Source organism: Nicotiana tabacum, chromosome 8 (assembly GCF_000715075.1).
Source record: "Nicotiana tabacum cultivar K326 chromosome 8, ASM71507v2, whole genome shotgun sequence".
Lineage (NCBI taxonomy): Eukaryota > Viridiplantae > Streptophyta > Magnoliopsida > Solanales > Solanaceae > Nicotiana > Nicotiana tabacum.
This window is the reverse complement of record NC_134087.1, coordinates 172,102,500-172,115,614: the sequence shown is the minus strand read 5'-3', so window position 1 is coordinate 172,115,614 and position 13,115 is coordinate 172,102,500. Positions and strand designations below refer to the sequence as shown.

General features: G+C 36.8%; 1 protein-coding gene across 1 annotated transcript; it reads left to right on the top strand.

Annotated features, from left to right (window-relative positions):
* Positions 1 to 2,259: 2,259 nt before the first annotated feature.
* LOC142163404 (uncharacterized) lies at positions 2,260 to 4,082 on the top strand. The gene is made up of 3 exons (XM_075220688.1): positions 2,260 to 2,702; positions 2,928 to 3,297; positions 3,741 to 4,082. Exons 1-3 carry the CDS (start codon positions 2,260 to 2,262, stop codon positions 4,080 to 4,082), a joined length of 1,155 nt encoding a protein of 384 aa, XP_075076789.1.
* The last annotated feature ends 9,033 nt before the right edge of the window (positions 4,083 to 13,115 follow it).

The following is a 13,115-nucleotide window of genomic DNA, read 5'->3' as shown; positions in this document are numbered from 1 at the left end:
TATTTCACAAGCGATTAGTAAATTCATGAAGGTGAAAGGGGGAGCAAGTCAAAGAAAATAAATTTTGTCCATGTTTGCCATTTTGGGGTAAAATATGGCCCGAGCTAAAATACCTGGTATTTATGGACTAGTGTCATACGAGGTACCACATGACCATACTAGTAAGGTGTATAAGGTATATGAAAAATGAGTAATAATTTAAGTAAGTGGGAATAATTCTCAATTTTGTGGGTAATTGATTAATTACCAGGTAACGGGACATTACCTAATTAATTCGGGATATATTTGGATAAGATTAATCACTTTCCCTCAGAAACATGGCAGAAAGACACAAAATAAGAAGAATGTGTCTTAGTCATTCTATCATTAGGTGGCTATCTTTTAAGTTAATAGGAATTTAATGAATAAAGACTTACTACAAGTCTTGTTTCCACTTTTATTTTTGGACAACAATAAGAACATCCATTTTCCTTAACATATCATTTCTCCTAGATTCTAACACTTCAAGAATAGTAGAAAAACTCAATCCACAAAGGCTCCAACGAAAATTCTTGCACAAAACAATTCCAACGAGAATCGTTAGAATTGTAGCAACGTAAAATTTTGCGGTTCTAAAGGAGTACGGTGCAATCTTCTCCAAGAATATAATACGGAGTTTCCCCTACTCCAGATATGTTAAGGCTATCCCTTCTTTCTTTTGGCATGATCCATACGATACGAACGAATCTTGCAAATGCACAAATTCCATGAATGACTCTATTCACAGAAGTATTAGAGATATCTATGTTCTTGAATTTCCATGTGTCATAGTATTTTATCAGTTGTTCATGGGTCTTAGAAAAATAAGAAAGTTGAAAAGAGTTTACTTTATGATATTACTCAAAGGCAAAATGGTCTTATGATATTCCAAAAGATTTTATTAACGTACTTTTCATGCATTGCATTCATGTACATTGACCCGTGTCCAAATGGAGTTATATACGCGTATATATGTATGTATATATATGTATATGGGATATGGGAAAGTTTATGGCGTTATATACGCACCACCACCTGATCAGCTGGTATACATTGATGATTTTGGCCACAGTGGCCGATATGATATGATGGAATGCCCTTAGAGGCTGATGACGTTATGAAACATCTACCTATGCACGATATGATATTCATATGCATATGCATGACACTAAAAGTAATTTATGATTTATAGAGTTATCCAGATTTACAGGTTGAGTCAATTACTCTATATTTCTCCAGTAGGTAGCACTATATTTTTCTTGGGAATTTTTGGAGCATGGCTTATACCCTCTTTTTGGAAAAGTTGAAGTGTATTAGAATCTTGGGTATGGCTGGAGCTTGAAGGACTTAACATGAATCTCTGTGATTGTGTGAGATTTGTGGTTTTTTTAGTTGGTGAAGTTTTAGGTTCAGGTGGCTCATTGGATTTTGGGGTATGAGCTGATTGTGATTTAGGTTTGGTGTAGTTTCACTATCCTCCCAGCTTGGAGTTAATTTTTCTGGTAATTTTGGTCATTCCTAGGTTTTGTAACTGACAAGAAATTCATATTTACCTGGACGGCTTAATGAGCCAATTGAAGGGTCTTTACTTTCATATTTGGCTCGAAATTGCTTTTCAATGGTTTTTCCTTTTTCCTTGGATTTTGGTTTGGTGTTGTTGAGGCCAAATCTTTCCCAGTGACGCAGATGGTGCTCATCATATTCTCTAATTGAGTCTTCTAATAATCTTGGCAATGACAAACAAGATCCCAAGGGCAGTGTCCCGTAAAGGGGCATTTTAACCACCAAAATCTTTTTCCTTCTTTGTAAAAATATTGACACCAGTCATGTTCTTCCATGATGCTTTGTATATTCCAGAAGAACTCTCTGTCAGGTTCAGGTTATGTATCTATTGTATCTTTGGGATGAATCATTTGGCAAGAGAAGATGGTTTTACTGTGTTTTTTGGGATGGGAATGGTCAAAGCTTATGCAAACGGTTTTGTCACTTCTTTTGGTAAAAGTTGATTCACCAGATTGCAGAGATTCCTCCGATTCTCTTAACTTTTCATAAATTTTGATCCAGGAATCAGGAAGAATTTTGACAAGCTTATCTCTGGAAATTTGTCTGGATATTTGGGTACACATGATGTTTCCTTTGGTAGCATCAATATTTAAAAGTAAAGCATTTTCTCCTCCGAGAAGGCAAAGATCTATGGCATGATTTTGAACTCGCCACGACCCTAACTTTGTTCCCTTCTCCATGCCCGTAAATGTCCCTAAGATCAAGCACCTTGCGTATGCTGATGACATTGTTATTTTCTGTAGTGGTAGTTCTAAGTCTATCAAGTTAGTTATGAATGTTATTGACAAATATGAAAGAAGTTCCGGTCAAATAGTTAATAGGGATAAAAGTTACTTCTTAACTACTCCTAATACTATTCCCACTATAATTAAAAGGATTAGGAAATGCTCTGGCTTTATGGATAATAATTTTCCTTTTACTTATCTTGGTTGTCATGTGTATGTGGGTAGGAAGAACATTGTCTTTTTTGATAACATGATAAGAAAAATTGTGAAAAGGCTTAATGATTGGCAAGAAAAAATGTTGTCTCATGGGGGTAAGGTTACTCTTATTAAGAGTGTTTTTCAGTTCATTCTAGTGTACACTCTTTCTTCTATGACTCCCCCTAAGGGAGTTTTGAGGTTAATTGAGAAAAATTTCGCTAATTTCTTCTGGGGTTCCTCTAAGGATCATAAAATATATTACTAGAGTTCTTGGAATCATCTCGCTCATCATTTTGACGAAGGAAGCATTGGCATTAGGAAAATGAAAGACATTTGTAACATGCTAGCTATGAAAAGGTGGTGGGGGATAAGGTCCACATAATCTCTCTTGGCTACTTTCATTAGAAATAAATATTGTGTTAGATCTCATCTTAGCTCTAAAAAGATTGCTCCAGGTAACTCCCATGCTCATGTTCTAAAAATGAGAGACATTGCAGAAAATCATATTGTGCAGCAGGTTAACTATGGCTCTAGTAACTTCTGGTGCGATAATTGGTCCCTTAATGGCCCTCTGGCAAACCTGCTCCCTGACAATCCAACGAATTCCAAACTTCTTATAAGGGCATTCATATCTAATGGACAATGGAATACAAATAAATTGAAGGAGCTCCTACCAGATCAACTGGTGCAACAAATCCAAATTATTCCTATTGGCAATCAAAACAAGGATGATCAAAATTTTTGGGCTTTCTCGGATAATGGAAAGTTCACAAACAATAGTGCATGGAAACTAGTAAGGAATTATAACTAAAAAGTTCAATTTATAGATAAGTTATGGAACTCAACTATTCCTTTTAAAATGTCCTACCTGATGTGGAGGTTATACATAGCAAACTCTCCTTTGATGATGTGATTATTAAATTTGGTAAACAAATAGTTTCCAGATATAACTGTTTTAGTAATCCTAATTCCAATAATATTAATCATGTTTTTGTAGAGGGTCAAATTGCTAGTTACATTTGGAATCTCTTTGGAAATGCCCTTGGCATACATCACCACCCTTACACTATTAGATATATTATTAACCAATGGTGGACATCAAAGGCCTCCAATGATGTCCACAGACTTGTGCTAAATATTACCTGTATTATTATTTGTTGGTTTCTTTGGAAAGAATTTTGTGCTTGCAGGTATGGAGATCAAAAAACTTTCAACAAGTATAGACTTAAGCAATAGATAACTTGGAGCATTGAAGTTGCGGGCAACAAAGCATATCCTAATAGTGGCCTAAAGCTCCCTAGGAATTCTTTCTGTGATACTCTTAAAAGGCGTAGACCTGGGTACAAAAGTTTCATGGTTCGATGGCTTAATCCAGATAGGGGTTGGGTTAAGTTAAACACTGATGGGAGCTTTCTTCAGAGGGAAGTAAAAGCAGGTGTAGGAGGCGTGGTTAGAGATGAATATGGAGACATTATCATGGAATTTTCTACTCCAGCGGCTACCCAGAATCATAATGTAGCAGAGGCCCAAGCAGCTCTGTGTGGTCTCAATTGGTGCAAACAAAATGGCTTTAGTTAGGTGAATCTTGAATTGGATTCTTTATACATTATAGAGATCCTCCGTAAAGATGGTGACACAAATTATAAACCCAACCATATTGTGAATAAGATTAAAAACACTATCAGCATGCTTAATATTCAGATCAAACATTGCTACAGAGAGGCAAATCAACTGGTTGACAGTTTGGCAAAGAGGGCAGTCGATTTGCAGCAATCAGCTTATTTCGAATCGAACTTCTGAGACAAGAAAAAGGACTATTTTTTCTTGACAAACAGGAGTTTCCTTGTATAAGAAACAAATACGATAAGGCTAATTTCTTTGTTAGTTAGTATGTTTTTTTGTTGAGGAGGCGAACTATGTTTTAATCGCCTATTTCTCATTATTTTTGAAGGGTCATCTCTACCCTTGTGTTGTATATTCAAACTATATTTTTAGCTAATACAACACCCCATGTATACTGGAAAATTTCATAAAAGAAATTAGGTGACAATCCATTGTAGACTATTTTCACAGTAAATCCACTTCATCTAATCTAAGAAATATTGATCAAGAATCATGAAGATTTCAAAGGATACAAATAAGCTTGAAAAGTACTTTATCGTGCGACCAGAGAAAATAAGAACAACACCTGCCCCAAATCCAAGCAAATGATTGAAACTCTTAGTCTCTTTGACAGTCATAAGCTGCAAAAGAAATCATCTAAAACATCAATGGTAGGTTCAACAACAGTGATTTTCCCACTAAAGCTCAAGGGCAATGATTATATAGACAGAGAAATCTGTTGACGATCATATTATAACTTGTCAGCACCATAGCCAGAATGGTAAATAACAGGAATAAAACTTTTATACTGTATGACCAACTGCAACTGAAAAAATAGCGGACCAAGACATAAAACAATGATGAAATGGTATTACCATTGCAGATTAACTTCACGGCAAATCTACAAGCTAAATTAGATAGAGTTGGAACAATATTTTAGAATTTCACCCTTTTGCTATACCAGCAAATTCCCTCCTTCCCTCCTCTCCGCACCCCTGGGATGTATCAAAAGAAAAAGCAAAGAAAAGGAATAATTTTTCTTCTCATGCATTCTAAAACATGTATATAGATTTTACGTAGAAAAATGTAAAGCTGGGCAATTGAAAATAGAATTAATAAAGGCAATATAAGAAGGAAACAGCTCATTAAGCGCATAGTCAATCATACAGCTTTTGATAACATCATCTGAAGTAACTGTCCCTTATGACTGTTGTTATCTAATTAGGCCTTCATTGAGTACCAATTTATTTTGACTCGTTTCAGCGCATTACTTCTTATCAATTAGACATATTAGATAAAAGTAGCAATCGATCTGTCGATCATTATTACCTTTGCAATAAAAAATTTAAAATGCAAAAATATAGTGAAGGTGGAGATATTGTATGTAAAATGCTTTAATAATATATAAGAGGAATTCACATGACGACATCATGTGTATATAGTGCAACTCATTTGATTAACAAATATATAGATATTCTTTCATGAAATCCCTCTCAAAGTAAGATATCTTGATTGTTTTTGCATAAGGAAGTTAATTGACGATAAATTATCTTTTGAGATGACCAGAGCAACTCGCACTCTTTCAAATTACCAGCCAAAATCTGATGTTTCTCAATATTCTCTTAGTGTAACTCATATGAAAAATAATATACCATATCTATTTTCTTCCTCAGTATGAAGAGAGTGAAAGGGAAAAAGTCGTAGAACTTTCCCATTATCATCAAAGAAGTTATAGAGACTCTATTGTTTGATTTTAGCGTTGTTTCTAGTTAAATAAATGACTGTAGAGTATGAAGTCATCACGCTGCATTTTTATATATGGTTCAAAAAGAATTTTGCATAAAATCTTACACTTTTGAACAATATGTATTTTTAAGTCTCGCTCCGACCAGGGAGAACACTATTAATTTATAGCCCATGGGACATGTTCATAAAGTTCCCATTTTGTTTTTCTCCTCTTCTTCCATTTGGCATCCAAAACAAAAGCAAATGAAGAGAGTTACAATGTCATTCAGTCAGCTTCTTTAAAGTGATCTGTTAGGCTAAAAAGCTCTGAACTAGTTTTGAGATTTTTTTATTTGTTTTATGCATCCTTCTTCTTACCTAAAGACTCTATCATCGGCCCTTGAAATTTGGTATTGGAATGGAAACCCGTTGGATACTCAACAGCGGAAGAAAAAACAATCTATTTCTCGTCTGTATCATGAGACATAAGTATGTAGAAAATTTTATTGTAAATCATAAATACTACTGATATTCAAGTGATTTTTAGCAATGAAATACTCTACGAAGTGAAGAAATATGAAGGAAAGGCATGCATATAGGACAAAGGAGCTTACTGATGTTCAATCCGCAAGTGCAGAACAATTTGAAGCAAAGCAGGTGTAGCGAGTTTAGAGTTTAAAAACACAATTTTACCACTCGATTTAACACACACATGCCATAGGATTGAAAAGTTATAAATCATATAGAGAACCCAAAAGAAGATAAGGCAAAAATTTGAAAAGAAAAAGGATATGGAGAAAATCAGAGGCAAAACATGAGAAGAGAACCTACAAGAATTACTGAATTTCAAAATCGAAAGTAACAATAGTGAAGAGAACCTAGAAGAAACCAAAATGAAAAAAGAACAAAGGAGAAAGTAGAAAAAAGATATGTGCAAAATTGATTGAAAGCATACATGCTAGATTTGTGCACGAAGAGAATCAAGAAGAATATCGGAGAATCACTTTGAAATCTGAAAGAATAAACATAGAAATTAAAGAAAAACCTAATACTCCTTATGTTGTCTGCTCAAAATACACCCGGAGCCATTTTTGTATAGACAAATCTACCACGTATATGATATTGTAAGAAGTGACGCGAAATGACTAATACCTCAAGCTTTATAAAAATAACTTGAAACACACAGGTCGAAACCTGATCGTTTCTAATATATAATAATATCTATATTTATTTTATATATTATTATATACGCACGATCCAATAGAATAAAGGAAACTCTACAAACTCTGATCAACGACTACTACATAGGATTAATACTCAAAGAAGGCATAATTTCCACTAACAGTCAAGTATTCCGCCAAAAATCAAAGTAATAAAGCTCGGTCCTTTAAAATCCTTTATGTATTTTCAATTATGGATCCAAGTAATTTACTAGCAAGTTGGATGCAAATAATACAAGTAATTCATGGTGAAGTCCTATGTCTATCCGGTCATCAGCATGAATTTAGCTATGTATGCACTCCCGTCACATCGTGCATACGTAGCATCCACAATCATTACTAAATAATTATTTAACTCACCTACTGAGATAATTTCCTCTTACAAGGTTAGGCAAGAGACTTACTTCATTTTCAAGTCCTCTTTCTGGTCTACAATTTACACTAATATCCTCAAATCGGTGCCGCACAATCCGAAACTATCCAAATATTATACAAGCTAACAATATATGCTCAAAAGTTTATGATTAACTATTAGTGTAATTACCAACCCAAATTGGAAGATTTCTAAAATTCGCCCCAGGCCCACTTGCCCAGATTCTAAAAGTTTTTGTCAATAAATGTTCCCTATAACCTCACGAACACAAATATATAATTTTTACTCAATTCCTTAATTATTTTCGTGGTCTATTCCCCTTTTTATCAAGACCTAGATTTTTCAATAAAATCCTATAAGTTCCATGGTTTACATGTTAAAATATACCCATAATCCGGGTATTAAACTCACAATAAGTAGTAACACCTAACTTACAATGCTAGGTGAAAAATTCCTCTCCAAGAGCTCCACAATCGGCTAACCCAAATTCAAATGAGAGAAAACAAGACAAAGTCCCGATTTAAAACAAGATTTTGTCCAACTGACCCTTCTTCGCGATCGCAAAAAGGTGCCTCGCGATCGCGTAGGGTAAGCTTGCTTAGGCCCTGAAAATCTTCATCGCGAACGCGAGGGCAGTATCGCAATCATGAAGACTTTCCCCGCCTGAGCATCACGAAAGCGATGATACCTTCGTGAACGCAAATGGTAATGGGTGCTGACCCCTCCCAGGCCCTTTACCTCTACTCAAATGCGGGCCCATTCACTCGAACACGAAGGCCACAGGTCCCAGACCTTTGTGAACGCAGTCTGTGGATTGCGAATGCGAAGAGTAAATGCCTAGTCCCTTAATTCCTTCTCTGCGAATGCGGCTCAACCTCCACGTACGTTTGCGAAGAAGGAAACCAGAACTAGCAACAACAGAATTTTAGACGAAGCTCTGGGTGGTCTGAAATTCACCCGAGCCACACGGGATGTCGTCCAACTGCACCAACAAGTCCATAAACATAATAGGACCTACTCAAACCCTTGAACATGTAAAACAACATAGAAACTAAGAATCATACCCTAAAACCAAATTAAATCAACTTATGAACTTCAAACTTTTCAACTAGCTCTGAATGCGTTGAATCTTACATAGTCAACTCGGAATGATGCCAAATTTTGCGTAGAAGTCATAAATCGCCATATGGACCTATTCACAAGCTTAGAATACCAAAAGGACCTCGATTACACCAATGTCAAGTTCAAAGGACTTGAAAACCTTCAATGTGCCAATTTTCAACATTAAGCGCTGAAACGCTCCTGGATCACCCGAAACTCGATCCCAACACACACCCAAATCCAAAATCATCATACAAACCTATTGGAATCATGAAATCTCGGTTCTGAGGTTGTTTATTGAAAATGTTGACTCAAGTCAAACTTGGCCATCTTAGGCCACTATTAAGGAACCAAGTGTTCCCATTTATACCTGAACCCTTCCAACCACAAGCCAACCATCCTCGCAAGTCATAAAACAGTAAAAGCACATATGGGGAGTCTTAGTTAGGGGAATAAGAATCTATAAAGAAAAATGATCGATCGGGTCGTTACATTCTCCACCTCTTAAACAATGTTCGTCATTGAATGGGTCTGGAATCATACTTGGAGGGATGAATAAGTGTGGATATCTCCTCTGCATGTCCTCCTCGGTCTCCCAATTTGCCTCTTTGATTGGTTGACCCCTCCTCTAGACCTTTACCGCAAAAATTGTCTTAGACCTCAACTAACGAACCTGCCTATCAACAAGGGAAACTGGCTCATCCTTATAATCCAAGCTCTCATTTGGGTGAATCATGCTGTAATCTGACCATTCGGCATGGTACTTCCGGAGCATAGATGTATGAAAACTGGATGAACTCTTGATAGACTGGGATGCAGAGCAAGCTCATATGAAACCTCCCCAACTCGCCTCACCACCTCAAATGGCCAATAAACCTTGGGCTCAACTTGTCGTTCATCTCAAACCTCATTATACTCTACACTAGGGAAGTGAATTACTATTAGGTGAGTATTTAATAGGATCTAGAATTTAGGGCAATAATGTTATAGTTGGGATCGTGATATAGCTAATGCGCGAAGCTACTCACTCTAAACCTTTCTGTAGTAAGAGTGACCTTGCCCTAATTGGCTTTCTCAAGCCCAATTGGGTGTTCAATTTGTGCAAGCAATGTTGGCTCAAGTCGGGTATTACAATATCTAGGTTTAACCCTTTAATTGGGCTATCAATCTCTTAAATACACCCCAATTCCTTGTTGGCTTAAAATTCCTAGACGTAGTCTCATTTTCTCAAGAAGAGCCTAAGTCAAAAAGGCACAAATTAGTGTTTGTAACCACTAATTCAACATAGAAAGTATAAATCAGGCCAAATAACAATCACCCATAAATATCTAAGTCCTAAAATAAAAGATCTATTAAATACTCACACTAGGGTTGAGCCACAACCCTAGAAAATGGGTTTAGCTACTCATAATTGAAGAAGAAATCATAGATTGAGATGAAGAATAATCAATAAATTGTAATAACAAGATAAGAAACTAAGTTTAATTGCTAAACTAGCTACAAAATTATTCAAAATAGACAAATACGGCATTTCACGTGCTTAGCTAACGTAAGATAACCTAAAAATATAAAAAGAAAGTATTTATACACAGCTAAAATTTTCGGACAACAATGCCCCTAACGGAGGTACCGCTGACAGCAAAAAATGGATCGCTGCAGCGGTGAGGCTACCGTGGCTGCGGTAAATCTACCGCGGACCGCAGTCTTCATATTTTGCTCAGACTCCAGGCTCTCTGAATCTCACCTCCGCGGATCGCTGTAAAAGGACCGCTGTCGCGGTAGGGGTACCGCGATCGCATAAAATCATCGAGGACCGCGGTAACTTGCAATGTCTCAACTTGTATCCCTCTGAACCTTGCCACTGCAGACCGCGATAAAAGGACCGCGGTCACGGTAAGTCTTCTCCGGCCGCGGTGCATTTTCCGTTGTAGCGCTGCTTTGACTTGGCTTTGAGCTTGTGCAGGTTTCACTCCTTTTTGAGCTGGTTATGACATCCTTGTCTCCCTTTGACCAAATACTGCAAACAAGCACAACAAGTTAGCTTTTGGGAATACTTGTACACATTTTAATCCAAAACTCAAGCAAAAAAGAGAATAAACTAGACTAGAATCCCTAGTTATCAACTTCCCCAAACTTAAGCTTTTGCTTGTCCTCACGCGAAAAAGTAACTCCCGCCTCCTCAAGATAAAAGAAAGGAAAATTTAGCTGTTCTAAAGTAACCTCATCAAGAATCAATTGGGACTAACAATTACCCTCAACTCAAATGCATTATCAACACTACACAACCTTTTATCACCATAGCTATAGTGTGACACAAAAGCATCAAGAGTTCACTCAACACATCAAGGAAACTCTTTCTGTTACATTGGTCACTGTGGAACCCAAACTCATACTCCTCAACTCTCCATAATCAAACCTCACTTTTAGATTGTAGCATTCATAACGAGGATTGTAGAAAACACACTCATCTCTCTCAAAGGAAGGTCACAAATCCTACTCTAAGTACCATAAGCTTGCCCCTTATGTGAGTCACCACTAATGTAAGCTTACTCAACTCAAGATCATATAGGGCTTTTGTGGGAATGTAATGAAGGCTTATGGTTCAGTGTAGGATATATTGGTCTAAGAAGGTTTCATATTCCCTTAAGCACTTCATTTGCTTCATTTTGGCATACATTTTATTGACTCTTTGAGTCATTTACTTCTCCTTTAGGGGATAGAGAGACACACTGTCACTCTTTCTTGTTCATTTCAATTCTTTTTCTCATTTATAATCACTCCATGCCTTTCGTCTTTTGCTTTCGTTAAATCCCTTCATTTCTTCTACATTGCTCATCTTCTTTTTGAATTTTTGGCTTTTCTTTCTTTTTCTTTTTCTTTGCCTTTACTTATCTTCATTTTGTACCTTTTATCACTTTTGCATTCCTCGTCTGTCCCCCCAAACTTATGTTTTTGCCTTGTGCTAAGGAAAGATAGGGTGCCAAGAGAGGATCATCTTAGAATGGATAAAGGTTTGAATCTTGTTATTGAAAGAATAAGGGTTAAGGCTCAACGGAGTTGACTAGGGATATTATCATTGGTAGGCTATGGATGTTTTCAAGTCTCAGTTAGGTTCAAGGAGAGCCTATGATCACTTCTCAAGTCGAGCTTCACTAAGGATTTCGCCTAGACAAACATTGAGGGAAAGTTCTAGACTCATTGGCACGGGACTTGGACTTGTAAATCAATACCTCACCACACAAGCTATAGGATTTCTAAAGAAACAGAGGCGGGTGCCCACAACAACCTTATCTAAGATTTGAGCAACACAAATGGTTCCGAGAAATCACTCGATGATTATTTAGCCAACACAAGAGTCTCAAGGTCATAACTACCACCATCTTATACACAACAATTTATTTATAACCATAAGGTCAAAGGTAAATGTGTTAGGCCCAAGTGAAGCTTTGCTTGAGGCATCATTGCTTACTAACTACTATTTACACAAAAACAAAAAGAAAAACAAACTCAAACCCTTAAGAAGGTTGTCATGCCATCCATCATCGAGAAGAGCCAACCGGTTCACACAAACTCCACATTTGGAAAGAATCGTGGCATTAAGAAAACCAAAGGCTTATTGATCACACAAAATTGTAAAATAAGAAGCTACGAACCGAAAAAGACGCTATTAAATTAAATAAGAAACTATACTATTAAGGAAATTGCAAAAAAAAACTATGAAATAAAATGTGAAAATTAAACTGAATATGTACAAAAGGTGGGTTTAGATGAATATACATAAGAATGAATGAATATATACATGAGAGTAACTTTATATATATACCAAACTACAACAATAATGAAAATTAAAATAAAAGGTAGACTTATATACAGACCAAAAGTGAAAAATAAGCATAAAGAAAGAAACTAGTGTCATAATTACAGTCCAACTATCAAATCAAACTACGAAATCAAAAAATCAAAGTAGGGTCACCCCCTCAAATGAAAGCTAGCATTGTCCTCAATTCTAACTAACCAAAAATTAAGCTCAAAAAGAAAGATAGAGAGTGAAGAAAACTCCCTATGGATCCCCCGTCTGCATGGGGTCCTGTGGTAGCACGAGATCCTGTGGCTGGGCACCTGGATCAGCTATCCCGGGAGCCTATGGCTGGTCAAAAGCAACACCCTCCATCTCTGCCAACTCAATCTCAACATCATCCACTTGGGGGATCATCCTCTTCCTCTTTGGAGCTCTCTCAATTTTCTACTCCAAAACCTGCTCTATCTGAGCTGCTGGAGGCTGATCATGCAATAGTAGCTCTAAAGGCAAAAGGTCAGCTGCCTTCATCTTCTCCACTTCTCCCCTCAATTCCTTAACCGACTCCTTCGAGGCTCGCGTCTTCTTCAGCTTCTTTGTGTATTTGCTCAGCCCCTTCAATGTTTTCCCTTGTTTAGCAAGAGCATCCATTATCAGCTTTTAGTTATCAAGGAGCTTCTTCTGGTTGTCCAAAAGTTCCTTGAGAGTCTTCTCTACCAAAGCTGGCACATGTGGCTGTGGGGGCACTAACTGCGCTGCCATTGAACTAGAAAGTACAGACAACTTAGAAGTTG